General features: G+C 37.1%; 1 protein-coding gene across 1 annotated transcript in view; it reads left to right on the top strand.

Annotated features, from left to right (window-relative positions):
- Positions 1-1,100: 1,100 nt before the first annotated feature.
- The window catches only part of SPATA9 (spermatogenesis associated 9), a 51,938-nt gene continuing 35,599 nt past the window's right edge, over positions 1,101-17,439 (top strand). Inside the window, exons 1-2 of the mRNA XM_036020561.1 lie at positions 1,101-1,283; positions 13,894-13,983. Coding sequence (XP_035876454.1) covers positions 1,280-1,283; positions 13,894-13,983 — 94 coding nt within the window. The 5' untranslated portion in view covers positions 1,101-1,279. The remainder of the gene's footprint in view (positions 1,284-13,893; positions 13,984-17,439) is intronic.

The raw sequence follows: 17,439 nt of genomic DNA, 5'->3' as shown, positions 1-17,439 counted from the left end.
GTCCTTGGTCTCCACGATGTGAGAGTGCTTCAAGCCTTCTCACTGTCCTCTATCTCTGACTTTGACATCTCCTCCCCATGTTTTCTGTCACAGAGAAAGCAAAGCATCAAATAGGGAAATTCCCTCAGTTTCCCACTACTGAGCCAACAAATTATATGCAGTCACATGCATGCTTTTCCTGCAGCCACAGTACAATAAACATTCCTCATTGTGTCCCCCTGGCAGTGTGCATCCCTGTTGACTGGGAAGGACTGCGTTTTACTTATTTTCCTTTCTTCCCCACTGACCTCTGCAGCATTGACTTCTCCATTGTTCTCTGCGGTCAGCATTTAAACATGTCCAGGACTCTAGCTACTATTTTTTCTTCCCCATCTGGCTCAAAACAGCTTAAAAAAAAGAAAAAGAAAAGATCTTTTAGTTATGAGTTATTTAATTCTTTCACTTGTCAGGACTTGTTTGCTTGTCTATAAAATTTTCTTGTGTTTTAAACATACTTGTTTCAAGGGCTACAAATGTGCTCATCTGAAAATTTATTGTGACTTTTATAATTCAAATACACAAGTTATTATTGGTCAGCATTGTTTTCTTTAAATTTTTATGAAATACTCAAAAAGTATAAAACAGTGTATAGTTTAATGCGTAATTATAAGACAAACACCCATTTGAGACAAACCACTATTCTGCTAAGAAAATGCCCCTCCACCCATGTGTCCTTTCAGAATCATTACCTTCTCCCCCTTCCAGAGGTGAACACCATTCTGAATTTTATGGTAATCATTTCCCAGCTTTTTAATATGAGTTTAACTCTTCCTTTGCCAATCCAGGCCCACTCTTTTCTCTTCTCCACCCTGCTGTGTATACTGGGGCACGAGGCGCAGTAGGAACTATATCAATAGGCTCTTTCTCCTTTCTAGCTTCTAGTTGCATTTAGTCTATGGGGAGATTAGAAGGAACAAAATGAGACAGGATATTTCCCTCTCCTGGCGTCTCCCCTACTGAATCTCTCCAAGGGCTAGTTGGCTGGTTTTGTCACCAACAATATTTATCAGGGTTAGCCAGAGGAATGGAACCACAGTGCTCCTCTAAGCAGCCTGAGGCTGCCTGGGTTAAAGGGAAGAGGACATAGACTTCATTTCCTGATGGGAGGAGCACCAAAGCCACAGCAGAAGAGCATGTGGGATGGAAGGCGCTGTTGCAGCATCTTTGGAGAATGTAATCTGGCACACGAGTTCCTTAGAACAACTTACTACCATGTGAATGTCAATTCTTTTATCAGTTAATGTGTGAGTTTAATGTATAGAATGTTTCCACCCCCACCTTACATGTCAGTGTTGCCCGGCATTTTAGTTTTCTGTTTATGCTGTTAAACTTAGTCCTTATTATTATTTTAAAGGTTATTGGTTAGATTTGTGCATGCATTAAAAAATCTTTTATTAAATTTATTTATTATAGCCTGGCTGGCGTAGCTCAGTGGATTGAGTGCGGGCTGGGAACCAAATGTCCCAGGTTCATTCCCAGCCAGGGTACATTCCTGGGTTGCAGGCCATAACCCCCAGCAACCGCACATTGATGTTTCTCTCTCTCTCTCTCTCTCTCTCTCTCTCCCTTCCCTCTCTAAAAAGTAAATAAATAAAATATTTTAAAAAATTTATTTATTATGCACCCATTTGTCCTTCAGCTAAACTGTCACTCAAGAATCAAAGTGAATTGGCTCTACCTGTGGTAAATTCTTCTGATTTTTGTCTAAAAAAATACCCTTTACTTTACTTTTATTCTTGAATGATAATTTAACTGACTATAGAATTCTAAGATTAGTTAATGCTTGTTTTTGATGTGAAATATTTTTACTGGAAATGTTTTTGCATCAAAACACCCTCAGGTTCAAAAACAGTGGAGTCAAATGGTGAGACCAAACCCCCCCCCCATTGCCCCAGGATACTGCGTAAGCAGCTTGATAAGACATGTTCCTGCTAGTAAGGAGCTGTTGTCTCTTTAACTGTGAAGCAGAAATAGTAGACAAAAAATGAATGTTATACTTTATTATTATTGAGTATAAAGTATATACCTTATATACAAGTTATTAAATTATGTATTTTATATGATACATGTGGTCTGTCCAGAAAGTACCAGCCCATACTATGAAAAATAGAGATGTTTATTGAAGAAGATACAAGAAACATTCTACATGGGGCAATGATGTCTCAGTCCCTTCAAAATAGACACTTGGGATCCCACACTGTTCTCCTAATCACCATCAGCTGCCCCGTCATATTTTCCTGAATCTCATAATGGTCTGAAATCTCTTCCCTTTCAAAGGTGATTTTAGTTTTGGGAAAAGCCAGAAGTCACAGGGCACCAGATCTGTGCTGTAGGGGGGCTTACTCACCTGGTTGATTTGATCTTTTGCCAGAAAACTCTGCATGAGACATGATACATGAGACATGATACATGAGACATGATACATGATAGATGAGCAGGCGCATTGTCTCAATGAAGCTGCCAATCACCAGTTGCCCATAGCTGTGGCCTTCTGAATCATTGGAATACTTTCCGTGGAGGAATGTTCAAGCTTAACACAAAATTTGGTGCAGATTTGTTGCTCTACTTGCTCAGTCATTTTGAAAGTGAGGGCCATGCAGTACACATTCTCACTCAACAGTGCCTACTGCCCCCACTGACTAGTACAATGACATCATCATTGTTCACATATGTGCATTCCAGTTAACTCTCCTTGACTGCCAGTTTACGTCAATGCCATGTGAACTGTTCTTGTTATATTAACAACCATGGTTGGACTGCTTCTGAACAGACCTCATATATCAAATGAAACAAGAATTGTTGAAAGTTTTGGTGATGTACTCAGAGTTTCTGCTTAGGTAAGATTGCAAAAGGGAAACAGTATCCTCTTTGTATTTATTGAAAGAAATATTAGAATTTTAAAAAGCATTCAAACAATTAAAGGAATGAGCAGGGAGGGAAGAACTTAATTTACCTTTCTGTTGTAAAGCGGAGGGTCTGCCTGAGCCTAGCTGAGACTGGCCAGTGAAACAGTTCCTGTAGGAAAAAATCAAATCCTCTCTTGATTCTGGAAGACTTTGTATTCTATAGGAATCAAATAGGTCATCAAGAGATACGTTACTAATGAAGCTAAAAGAGTCCGGAGAATTGACACTTTAGGGTGGGAGGAGGTCAAATGGAGGTGCTTCAGGAACCAGTGGCCCCTAACAATTACAGGAAACATTTTGCCTTTCCTCCTTTTCCCCCTCTGTGCCTCCCTTATTTTCTTACAGAAATAGAAAAGTGAGGATAGATGAATCTTTCTTGAATATTAAAAAAAATATAGGGAGGTTTCTGAGTAATAGAAACCTTGGAACTATTTATGTTTGAATAGAAAATGTGGACAAATACTGGACATAGAGTACTCTTGAAACAGGTTTGACTTACTCGTGTGCTGTTTTAGATTTCAGTTAATGTTTGTGTGTTTCTTGACAGTTATTAGCTATAAAAATTTAACATGAAAAGGCTTCTTATACTGTTGTGAAAATCGGATAAATATTAGGTTACAGCAAAATTCAGTCTAGTCTATTGTCATTCAAATAAATGTATAGTGTTGGGTTTAAAGCAGGCTCTCCATAAATTCTCAATTTTCCTTTTACAAAATTATAGTAGGGAAACATACTTCATAAACAGTGCAACCTGCTGACCTTTTTAAATGAAGATTTTGTTTTTTATTTTTAGAGATGGGGAGGGAAAGGAGAGAGAGAAGGAGAGAAATCAATTGGTTGCTTCTCACATGCCCCCAACCAGGGACCAGGCCCACAATGCAGATGTGTGCCCTGACTGGGAATCAAACCAGCGAATTTTTAGTTTGCAAATGATGCCCAACCCACTGAACCACACCAATCAAGGCTACCTGCTGACCTTTATTTGATCTTTAAAGAAAATGTTAATCATTACCTCTGTACATAATTGTAAAACTGAAAAAGTTGAGAATCAGAAAACTTTTTACTGTGAATAAACCATTAATATATTTTAAAGAAATAGTCACTGACATGCTACTAACATGGAATTATTAAATTTCATGAATGAAATATTAATAACATATTTATATAAAATATATTATGGGGTTGGTTTTATCTCTCTATTGCATTCTTTAATTAATGAATGGGTACCCATATTTTATTTTAAACTATTTCTTGATTAGTAACATAATTCTATACATGAGTCTAAACAAATTTATTTTTTAATTAAGTGAAAAAAATTACTCTGTCCTGTCAACTGTTCCATATTAGCCCATTTTGATTCCCCAGGGCTATTTGTCATCTCATTAGACTAGCAGCTGCTGCAGCCATGCATCTGTCACATGTTCCCAAGCAGTCTAGTTCCCAGGACAAATAGATAGGACAATAGATAAAGCAAAAACCCAAAAAGGGTTCCGTCAGAGATCTATCTTTCCACTAAAGGAAGTTATACATATTATAATATGCAAGTGAAAAATATTGTATTTAAGGGTTGCATGCAATAAAAAAATGAAAAGAAAATCTAGAGAATAATATAAGCTATTTCCATGATTAAAACCATCTATCTCTGCCAACTTTCAGTTACACCAACATAAGTTTAATAAGACTGTGTATCTCCGTGTGGGTTTCTGTGTGTGTGTGTGTGTGTGTGTGTGTGAGAGAGAGAGAGAGTCTACTGTGTGGGAGGCTGTCTTATATCTGTGTCTCTGTGTGTGTCTGTCAGTGTTTGTGAATCTTCTGTGTCTCAGGGGCAGGATACAGGAGGTGGGCAGATAGTGGTATAAAAGAAAGGACTGAATCCATTTCTGCTCGAGTCCACCTTTCACTGGATAAGAAAAGAGAAGTGTATTATTACAAAAAAACCCCGGACAATAGGTGAAATAACTGAATAATATTATGTCTGTAAGTTTAAACCTTTTAAAATAAAACTTTATTTCAAGTGAAATTCATTCATTCTTTTATGCTTCAAATAAACAAGTCTGACCACCCATTGACAACCGCCTGATACATGCACTGCCAGATATTTTTATGTATATGGACATGAATATTTTTGCAAAATGGAATTATCCTAAATAAATAATTTTTTAGAAATAAGGATGAAATCAGTAAACTCTTGTTCATTCTATCCCTAATATACATGTGTATATAGCACAGTTCAGGGTACGTGGAAGGCATTCAGAAAATATACATTAAATACGGAGGAATCCTTTGATTTGTCTGTCTTTTCCTTCCAGCATGTTTTATATCTACTTATGAATTTCATGGGAAGTGAAGATTTTTGGCCCTTTGTTATAGATGTTACAAATGTCATTTCCCTATTTATATTTAATTTAAATTTTCCTTTTCCAAAAGAATAGAAAATATTTGAACATATAGTTTTGATTTCATTGAATAAAAACATCATCTGATTTAATGGAAACATTGTTTAATTGTGATTTTTAAAAAAATAAATGCAATATATAGGAGCAAAGTGCTGAATGCATCTCAGTAGGGGCTGCTCTATTTAAATATATAGGAATGATGTGTAGATATCAGTAGTACGGACTGTGCCTAATGGCAGTACATTTTTGAGTCAGAGAGATTTTGGTTTTATCTCATTTCTGCCCCTCAGCCTCTTTGTGATAATGAAGAATTACTTCATGCCTCTGAGCACCTGTAAATTGGGGATTCTGGCCTGCCTCCCTGAGTTCGTGCCTGACAAATGGTCTGTCTGTGGCATTACATTCCTTCATAGGTACTTCCAAAATGGATATTTATTCTTAAGTATGAGAAAAAAAACTAGATGTAGGTCTCCAGATCTGGCTAAGTTTCTCTGCCCAAAATTTGATGATAACATAATTTTTTTCTATTTTTTGCCATTATTATTTTTAAATGTCCTGGTTTTGCTTTGTCATGTTTTGTACTTCTTAGAGAGAAGTTTTTTTTTCCTCTCTCTCTACCAACCTTGTTGACTAAAAGCCAAGTACTTTGTGTTCTTAAGTTTTCCCTTGAAAGAATTTCAGTATAATGAAATTATATACATTAACTTTTGTTCAGTAAAAGGAACACCATGAAGTGTACTAGAGCACTTCGTGGTGTACCTTTTAGTGCACATTATTTTCTAGAACATTACTGAAGTAGAAATCTGACTTTGCTATTGCAGTGTGTTGCCATCAATATGCAAAACATAGTCTTAAGCTTTCTCATGTGACTATCATACAAAGTCTACATCTTGTGGCCACTTTTATAAAGTGGTGTTTACTCAGCCTGCAAATATTTACTTTAACACTGATCTTACTTACATGGACCTCCTACTACCAGTTTTACCCAAGGATGAAAGTTTTTTTATTTTCATGAAATTAATTGCAGGTGTTTGGAGGAGGGGGAAATCTAGTTTTATAAATATTACTTTTCCTGGCAATTGACCTAATACTATTTACTTCCTAAATGAAACTTCCTCCTTGTCTAGCCCAGGTCAGAGTATCACAAATTTTGATTTAATTAAGTAGGAATGATGTTCGCTGCTCATATGTTGCATGTTGCCAGAATAGAAATGGTTCATGATGATTTAGTTAAATTGTTATTAAAAATTATGGAGTAAATATATTTTCATTTGAAAAATACAAGTTATTTTTGTTAGAACGACTATTAGTTGATTCTGCCATTACCTAAGGTATTACAAGCCATTCTGAGGAAGAAGCCATAGGAAGAAACCTGTGGAAACTATGTTAAAATCTTTCAGGCTTTGCTACAATAAGACAGTGATTACCTGTGCCCCACTGGCCACTGGCCACTGGGTAAGAAACTGACCTGACTCAAAAGAATTGTTGCAGTAACCGCAAGTTTCTGTTTTATTTATTTATTTTTTTATTTTTAAATATGTATTTTTTAAAGATTTTATTTATTTATTTTTAGAGAGGGAAGGGAAGGAGAAGAGAGAGAAACATCAATGTGCGGTTGCTGGGGGTTATGGCCTGCAACCCAAGCATGTGCCCTGACTGGGAATCAAACCTGTGATGCTTTGGTTCGCAGCCTGCGCCCAATCCACTGAGCTACGCCAGACAGGGCAAGTTTCTGCTTTATATCAAAAGACCAAATGACTAGGAATTAGAATTCTAAAACTGTAGAATTACAGGGTTATAAAGGACTTTGGAAATCATAACTCACGCTTCACTGATAAAGAACTTGGAAAACAGTGAGTGACTGGCTAAAGGTCTCAGAAAAATCTGGCTCAATGTATTCAATAGAGTAAAACATACACAAGTTCCTTGCTAATTAAATATTTTAAAAGTCTGTTATGACCTTTGCTATATTGGCTGTTTGAACATTAGTGAGTATCTGTAAACTATAAAACATACTTTTAAAAATTGCTGTGGTGTGGATTGTTCACATAACCCTAGCAACAAATGATCAAAAAGAAAAATTTTAACAATGAAGGATGAAAGATTATGTGAACCCATACATGTGATAGCATGGCATATAATTATACACACATGTATATACACATGTAACACTAGTAAATCTAAATAAAGTCAATGGGTTATACTAAGGTCAATTTCCTGATTTTCATTTTGTATCATAGCTACGTAGGATGTGATCATTAGGGGGAACTGGGTGAAAGATAAATGGGACCTCTCTACAATTTTTGCAGCTTTCTGTGAATCTGTTATTATTTCAAAATAAAAAGCTTAAAAGTTATGAACAGCTGCTATGAAACCACTTTTTTGTCATAATTAAATATGTATAAACTATAGGTGGTTAGAATTTAATATAAAAATAATTACAACATGTGATCCTGGTTTAGTGCTCACCCATTTGCCCATTTATTGTGTCTCCTTACCTGGGACTATTCCCAGAAATTGTCTCTTATTGACACTTCCCATGAGCAAACATATTAATCATGATTTCAGGGACCAGCTCTATGTTGAAGGCCCCCAGATCATTCTGTCCTGGCCCAGATGTCTCATTGAAACTCCAAGTCTTTATATTGTTCTCACTAGAGCTTAACATGGTATCTGACACCGAGTAGGCTCTCAAGAAATACTACACAAATGAATAAATAATGACTTTCCAAACATAGGATATTTGTACCAGAAAGCTGTGCATCACCTAAATTTGACATGTAGCAAAATAAAACTAATTTTCTTTCTCTTGTACGCCCAACCTGCTTCTTCTGCCAATGTCTGTATTTCTCCCATTTCTGCTTTCCTCTCATCCAACCAAGCTTTAAAAATTTAAGCTACCTTTGACTCTCTTTATTTACCATATTATAAACACAGCTACCTCTTCTGTTAATTTTGCTGTCAAATTTCCTTGTATTTGGCCCTTCACCTCCATCTTGTCCGTATGGCTACCACTTTTGCCTTATTTTATTACTCAGTGTTTTCTGATTTTTCTCCCCATTCTAGCCCTGGTTCACCATCAGCCTGTCTTGCACGCTAATGTCTGGTAAGTGTTTCCTAAACTGCTACTGCTGTCAGGTCACTACACAGACTAAGACCATGGTGACCAGAACCGTGGCTCCCACTGGCTGAGTGTCCCAGGCTCAGTGTTAGCGCATATGTTATCTCACTTCCTCTTTACAGCCACTCTAGGAAGTAGGCATTGTTTATCTTCATTTACAGATAAGGGAAATGAGAGTCCAAGAGATTAAAATGTGTCACATTTTTAAGGTAGCAGAGCAAGGACCTGAACTCAGATTAGCCTGGCTCCAATCACTCTGAAAACACCATTTGCCTAAATATAAATACATCTTGTCCAATCATTGAAACATGCCCAGCAGAACCCCAACCTGGCAAAATAACTGTTCAATACATAGTTCTTGTAACTGCTCTATTAAAAGAGTTGAATTCAGTAGTTTACTAGCTGCAAGCAGCTATCTCTTCTTCCCACTGTCCTTCGAACTTGCACTACCTGTTTTTGCAAGCTCACTGTGCTCTATCTCTACTTCCTTGAAATCTCATGGAGATTTTATAGTTTTGTGCTTGCTTCCAGGTGAAAAATGAATAGTATCTTTTTAGTCATTAGAGTCCAGTCCAGTGTAATATCCAAACTCTGATCTCATTTCATTTAAAACTTCTTTTCTTTCCCACTTGAGTTTTGTACCAGGCCCAGAAGTTTATAGTGGAGGAGGGAGGGAGAGCCAGCCGCTTTTCCTCTTCCCAGTGCCCCCTTTCCCTCATCGGTGCAACAGTAGGCCTTGTCAGACCTGCAGGAGGGAAGGAGAAGAAGTAAAACGTGGGGGGGGGGGGGGAGGGAAGCTCTTATCTAACTCTGCAGCTGTGACTAGCACTGGGGCCCTCAGGAGTGGCAAAGAGTCAAGCACCGCCCCCTATGCCTCTTGGAACCTACAGGGAATCTCCCACTGCATTTCTGGCTCCAGAGCAATCCTGAGAAGCCCTTGGACTTGTAGCAGTCCTCCTCTCGCACACTGTTCCTTCAGACAGGGTCTATGTTGTGAGGCATCAGGCTGGTTGCCTTCACAGATGCCATATCCAGTCCACACACCTTGCTCCCAGCTTACCTTTTCCTCTCTCTGTTCTCGCACATAATGTGCTCATTTCAGTCTAGCCCCTTTTTTGCTTATTTTCCTTTCCCACTTTCCTTCTCTGCCAGTCTGGATGTAATTCCTAGCCAATCTCAATACAAGCCTTTTTCCTTGAAGCTCTTCCTGATTTACCCCTTCTGAAATGATTTTTCCAGTTGAAGTCCTGAGCAGTCTAGTCTGTCTACCAAAAACAAACAAAACAAAAAATCACTTTTACCAAAGAATATCCTGGAGAAGAGGTAAAAATTATTAACTTTTAAAAAATATTGACCTCTGCATATACATGATTTTAATATTCTATGTGATTTAATAGGAATTATGCATAAAGCCCTTCTGCATACAGAAATACATGATTGCTCCAAGGAAAGTAGTGTACTTACTTGAGCAGTGAATGGAACTAACTGCCTTTTTCACAGAATATCATTTCACTTGAAAGAATGACTGCCAGAGAAACTATGGTTGTACAGAGTTGAATGTTTGGTGAGATATTTTCTCAAAAATGAAAGAAGTAAGTCTGTCATTTTGAGGGGGGCGGGGAATGACAGTATTTTATTGCCCTTGGTAAATTTGAGCTTTATAGCAATAAACCTATAGAACCTAGAAAACTTAAGTCTGGCACCATGGGCTTGACAACTTGTGGTGGTTTTAAAGATATTCTCCCCATTCTTTGATATAGCCCCCTCAAGAGGTGGAGCTTAGTTGCCTTCCCTTTGAGTGTCAACTGGACTGTTTCTAATAAATATGTCAGGGCTGAAGTGATGAGCTGTCATATTAAGATTAGGTTATAAAATGACTGGCTTCTGTCTCAGGTGGATTCTCTTTATCCACCTATCTACCTATCTGAGCTTGCATCACTTTCATTGGGACAAGCTACCACATTGTGAGGGAGCTCTGGGAGGGGTAAACCAGCTGCTACATCATTGGAAGACTCAAGCAGCCAATGGAGAGGCCCACAGTGTAAAGAACTGAGGCTTGCAAGCAACCATACAAGTGAATCTTGAAGTGGATCTTCTGAAGCCTGCGAAGTGGCACAGGAGTGAGTTTGGAAGTAGATTGTCTCTGAGCCTTAAAATGATCGCAGCTCAGCCAACAGCTTGACTGAAATCTCTTAAAAGACACTGAGCCAGAAATGTCCAGTGAATCCACTCCTGGATTCCTGCCCCACGGGAATTGTGAGATCAATGTTCGTTGTTTTATGTTGTTAAATTTGGAGTAATTTGCTATGCAATAATAGGTAACTAACTCCCCAGCTTCCCAAAACTCAAAGATTTCCTGGTAAGAGTGGTGGTGATATTAACAAAATGTTTTATTTTAGGAGGGACTAGGGGTGCAAGGCATTTGCTGTATAATGAAATTTGTCAATGGAAGGTCTGCATAACTTAGAAAACTAATAGTATCCACATGATAAATGCATGATTTTATAAAATCGTGCATCGGTAAAACATACATTCAAATTGCAGGACAGACCAATATCCCCAGGTCTCTTGACTTCTAATCCTGGGGTCCCTTAGTCACATCACATTATTTTTTATGATATTTTCCAAAATTATTACTGGTGTGAGTTGACTGAAACTTTATACCTAGGGGTGGCGGGTCAGTACTGAGGGTGAAGAAACCTATGAAAAATAAGGGGTACTGTGTTGACAAAAACTAAAAGGGGTTATCTTTTATAATTAAATCTTTCTGCCAATCCTATGCTTGACTTTATTCCTAAAACCCTCATCCATTTCCTTCAAAATGATACATTGCAAATCCTGTCTCTTGAGCCTTCATTTTCTTCACGAAGAATCAACTACATTCTGGACCTTTTGCGCTTCTCCACAGACCAGACCCCTTTTGGCCTGAAGGTCTCTAATTTTAAGGAGCGAAGGTCTCTGGGGTGGCATTTTGGTGTCAGTTCAAGGGCTGTAAGGGTGTCTAAAGTCAGGGATGGGTAGTGAGCTGGAGGAGAAGGTAAGGCAACCTGTGGGTACCTGTGCCATAGCCAGCAGAGGGGCACTTGGCACTTGGAGAGGCTGAGTTCTGGAACACCCACTCAAGCAGTTAAGGAGCCTCCCTTGTCCAGTTTCTGTCCACTCCCTGCTGGTCAGGCTCCCTGTCGTCTCAGGCTCCCTGCCCCCACGTTGCTCCAGCCGGTGGGTGACCTGTTGAAGTCACACATCACAGCATGTGCAGTGGGGTCCATGAGGACTGGCCGGAAGGCCCCTGGTCTCAGGCAATGGACGTGGGAGTAGCTGGGTCTTGGAGTGCTGCGTGTGCAGGTCTGGGTGGGAGGCATGACTGGAGGCGAAGGCTGCGCAAAGGGCCTGCGCGTCCCTCGGGGAATGCGCGGGCAGTGGCCTAGGGCCAGTGGGTTGGCAGACTCCACCTGGCACCTGGACAAGCACCCGCTCAGGTACACCGCAGCCTCATCCAGACTCTGCCCTTCCAGGGGACTGGTCAAGGCGAGGACAACGCTTGGAGCAGCAGCACATTGTTACCACCTGCGGGCCAGCCGCCTGTTTATTGAAAAAATAAAGGCAAGGGTTACATCTTACATCTTTTTTGTTTTGTTTTTAGTTGGAAACCATGAAAATGAAATCAATAGATTTTGAGCTGTGGCGAAATTACACTATTAGTTTGAAGTTAAGCTCTATTGTAGAATCAGGTGCTTAGTTTTTAAAAAAACTTAATGATTTTGCTGCAAAGTTAAGCAATAACAATTCGAAGCTGCATGCACTTGTGACTTCTCAGGTGTTTCTCACGGTCTCAGGGGCATTCTTCCTTAACATGCCCATTTGCAGCAGTGGCCTAGTCTTGCCTATACATTGCTCTGGTTCATTTCCATTTTGGCCTCCATTACCATGTTGGGATGACCTTGTATATTTGCTGTTTCTTCTCCTACTATAATGCTTCATGAGAGAGGCGGGGGTCCCATGTTTTATTCACCATTGTCCCCAGTTTCCTCCTCCACAGTGCCTGGCATGTCTGTTTAGCAAACAAAATCTTTTCTAATGTTGGCCACCCAAGTGGACACCCTTTCTCTTGCTTGCATAGTTAACATCCTCTGCATGTCTGGCTTATTACTCTTATATTTATTGTGATCGTCTCTGAATATGTGTTTTATATTGTGTGCCCCTTTATTTAAATCAAGGATTTTTTGTTCATTTTTGTATCCCAAGTGCCTGGCAAACAGTAAATACTCAGATTTTTACTTAAAAGATGAAAATGATCCATCAGAATTTCTGATAGTCTGTATCTCTTTCTAAACTTCTTAGACCATCTTAAGTAGAGATTTGTCCTCGTGTTGTTGCTTTCTCATTTTTCTTGCTGATCTTGAAAGCCTCTGATTTCAACTAAGAGAGGCAGCATGTGTGGTGAAAAGCATCCAACATTTTGAAAATTGAATCTTTCCAAATTGTTCAGAGCCCGGTTTGTCATTCGTATAAAGATACAGTAATACTGGTATGGTCCACATAATCATTCAGTTTCCTATCTTTAAATAGAATCCGAGAAAAAAAATCTGCCTTTCCTACATCCCTTTAAAAAACAAATACCGTGTTTTTCAGACTATAAAATGCACTTTTTACCACATTTTTTTGCTTCAAAAATTTTTTTCCTATTTTTCTCCACTAAAACCTAGGTGCATCTTATGGTCTGAAAAAATATGGTAGTTCTGTGCTTTTCAATCCTCTAACTGCCAAGATAAGACATATTAGACATAATCGCTTTTGAGTTTTACTTTTTCATGTAAAAATTAAAGAAAAAAACACAAATCAGGCCTAGTTATTAATGTAAATTTTACATGCAGTCTTCACAATTATTTTTGTACAAAGTAACTTAGAAACTCCTAAGAGCACTGATTGGTACGGCTGAAGATAAATGCAATCTCACGACGTGTTTAGATACCTGGCGAGTCACAATTGGTCTGGGCCCAGCTGTGAAAATGTGTGGTCGACTTGCCGTCAAAGTGTTGGATCAAGAGAAAGAGTGGAATGTGTCCTTTTGTGTTTTCATTTTTAGCACCATTGAGTGAACATAACTTTTTTATAATTATGTAGAATTACACAGAATAACCAAGGTTGGTTTTTTTTCTTCTTTCATTATGTTTGAACTTTATTGGTTTGACTGGGAAGACCTGCCTAAATATCTAGGCAATTAACTTACCCATTCTATGACAATAAGTGAAGGGACCAAAATACAAAACCTGTATTTTAGGCATGCTTTACAAGAGGTTACAGCCTAAGTAGGTAAATCTAAGTTTTTTAACCAAGGCCTATAAAAAATATGAATTATGGATACTCAAATGTATTTAATACATATTTAAATGTATTTAATATTGCTTTCCTTGAAATGCTTCCATTATAGATTGCCTGTTTCCAGGGTGGAGGAGTCCATCAGAAGATACACAGCCACTCAAAAGCCTTTTTCTTTTGGACAGTGATGAATGCAAATTTGGTGAGTGAGACATAAGAAAAGAAAGATTTTAATTTAAACAAATTTATTACAAAAATTTTATGGCTAAAATAAGGTCTACTTTTCAATAGAATATTTTTATTCATATATAATTTTATATTTATATCATATATATAATTTTTCAATGTTTCATACAGAATGCAGTTGTGAAATATTCACCTCAAAATCTGAGCAAGTTATTAATGAAAGAAATGGCTTGTGTAGGTTCATAGAAAGTAGCAAATACAGGATCCAGCACAAATAACACTCCTTTTTTTATGACAAAATCTTGTATTACAGAATCATAAGCATATAATTCTGTAGTATAACAATATCACACTCAAGCACACCATATAATTTTAGGTGAAATGTTCAAATTATTTATAAATGATTACCCATATTATTACCTACCTACCACACTCAAGTAGGCCTTCCTTCTTCTGCCAGACCCTGTAATTTGAGTGTGTACCATTGTATGTATGCTCCAGTAGAGCAAGTGTTTACGTCTGTTTCGTTCATTACTTCATCCCCCATGCTGAACAGTGATGACATATAGTAGGTGCTCAATAAATATTGAATAAATGAAAAAATTATCCTATCATTATTACCAGAATAGCCTTTAATGATAATTGTTCACTGAAGTTGTTATAGCAATTTGTTCACCAAGTTATTTCATTTAATTTTATTAATATTGAGAAGATGAATGTATTTAAATTGTTGTAAGATGTAAAGAATTATGTCTTACAACAGTACCTTCACTCAGTCCACATGATTGAAAATTTGGAGAAAGTGTGCTGGCATTCCCTCCAAAGCCCTCCTGGGCCCTTGTCCAAGCACGTCTCCCTGCTCCTCCCGCAGGGGCAGCGACCACCATCCTGAATTCTATATCCATCATTCCTTTGCTTTTTTCTCTATAGTTTTACCATACATATGTATACTCCTACAGATTGCTTAATTTCGAATGTTTTTGAACTTTACATAAATTGAATCTGTGCTTTATTTTTCTCTATCTTGCTTTTTCCCATTCAAAATGATCACATCCCTGAGATTTATTCATGATGTTGCATGTAGTAATAATTCCTTTTTACTGCTGTATGGTAACCAATAAGAATATATCATTATTTATCCATTTATTTATTTATCTATAGTTGATGGATGTTTGGGTTGCTTACAATTTCTTGATATTACAATTAGGGCATCAGGGGGCATTCTACCAAATGTCTCCTGGTATAAGTGAGGATATTTGTAAAGTGGAAATCGGAGGTCATAGCTAAGCATGACTTTAATTGTACTTGATAATATTAATCGTAATTACTTCTCAAAGCAGGTATGCCAACTTACATTCTTCCTACTAGTGCATGAGAATTTCTGAGTTGCACACCTTTGGTAGTGTTCAATACTTGATGCAATATGAAAACAATGAGAAATGCAAGGAAAACAATGAAAATACAATTTGTGAGAGATTTTAACATTTCTTTTTCAGTATAGAGCTAATAGGCAAATATGGTGGGCTATGAAATCAAATAATATAATCATAAATAATTCAGTTTACTGTATTTTTATATTTTTTGACAAAACATGTTTCCTTTGTATGACTTATGACATTCATGAAAATTTTGTTATGTAGATGAACACAAAGGAAACCTTAAAATTGGAAAAGTAGAGATTTGTATAGGTCATATTCTCTGACTTAAAAGCCAATCAAGTAGAAATAAATAACAAAATTATCAAATCTCAATTACTTGAAAATTATAAATATAAGTGAGATAGCTCTTGGATCAAAGAAAGCATTGGAAGAAAACTCTTCTCTTAAAAATGTATGGGATAAGGTGAAAGATACATTTAGAATACATTCATTATTAAAGAAATAAGACAAAAATAGGGTAATTTTATATTATTTTAAATTTATCCTGAGTATGAATTAAAGGAAAAAGAGAAAGAAAATTCTATAAGATTAGAAATAATACATCCAGAGATTAAAATCAACTGTGACAACATAATTGAAACTCTTGTATAAGAGGATTTCCTAATAAAACATGTTATCAAAATGGCCCAATAATAAAATTTTAATGTACAAATGGACATATGGCATTTAAAAGTTGGTAAACACAGCTTTTAAAAAATACTAGGATCATGCCCTGACTGGCATGGTTCAGTGGGTTGGGTGTCATCTGCAAAGCGAATGGTTGCTGGTTGGATTCCCAGTAAAGGCACATGCTTGGGTTGCAGGCCTAGTCCCTAGTTTGGGGCCTTTGAGAGGTGGCCAACGGATGTTTCTCTCTCACGCATGGATGTTTTTCTCCCTCTCTTTCACCCTACCTTCCCCTCTCTCTATAAATAAATAAAGAAATCTTCAAAAAAAATATCAGTATCAAATAGTTCCACAACTAAGTTTTTGCTAGCATTAAAAAACACAAGGAATTTTGTTGTAAGTTATAACTCTATTATAAAAAAGAAAGGAAAGAAAAATGAACCCCAATAATTCTGATATTGTTCCAGATGCTTCTGAAAAATGGAAGCCTTCTCAATTCATGTACATACAAATGTAATACTAACCTGTTAAGTACAAAGGTGAAAGCCATGAACAAATCTTTATGAATAATGTTGGAAAAGTGTAAATGAAATCCCAGCAAATAAAGTCTAGCCAAATATCAAAGGAATAATACACTATAGCCAATATAATTCTTCCTTCAGGAATGCTAAGATGTTTCCAGTATCAGGGAAGCTAATGCATGATTTATTATATCAACAAATTGAAGGGAAAAGCAATACATAGACTATGGCATTGGAACTTGATAAAATTCAACAACCACTTCCAGTAAAAAAACGAACAAAATCAGAATAGTAAGAAAAACTAATATGTTAAGAGTTGTTTAGAATAACACTTGCTGTCAGTTTTTAGTGAGCAGTAAGATACTGAAACCATTTTAATTGAAACAAACCACATAGGCATTCCTGCTGTGATCATCATTATTCAGCTCTGATTTGGAAGTCCTGGTGAATGTGGCTAAATGCAATAATAAAATAATTGGTATGGAAATAGAAAAAGAAGCAATAAAATGATCATTTCCACCCCAATAATGCTGAAATCCAAGAGATTAATGGAAAAAACTAAGATTAGTTAGATGGGTTTGGGGGGGAGGGCACACTACTAGACATAATATGATGAAAAAGAAGAGTGGCAGAGACTTTCCTTAACAGAAAATAAAGCATACTATAAAGCCGCTGTACTCAAGTCAGTATTGTAATGACACAGAAATAGACAAATAGATCAGTGGGAAAGAATAGAAAGTTCAGAAATAGTCCTCAATATCTTTCTGTGTGTGTATATAATAAAAGTGGCATTTCATATCAATGAGAAAACAATAGCTTATTTAAGTAGGGGTACTAAAACACTTGGATATTCAGATAGAAGAAAATAATAGCCTATTAAAAATGGAGAGGTAAATTAAAATTTTT

Source organism: Phyllostomus discolor, chromosome 3 (genome assembly GCF_004126475.2).
Source record: "Phyllostomus discolor isolate MPI-MPIP mPhyDis1 chromosome 3, mPhyDis1.pri.v3, whole genome shotgun sequence".
Classification (NCBI taxonomy): domain Eukaryota; kingdom Metazoa; phylum Chordata; class Mammalia; order Chiroptera; family Phyllostomidae; genus Phyllostomus; species Phyllostomus discolor.
Note: the sequence above shows the minus strand (reverse complement) of the source record. Positions and strands in the feature narration are given on the sequence as shown.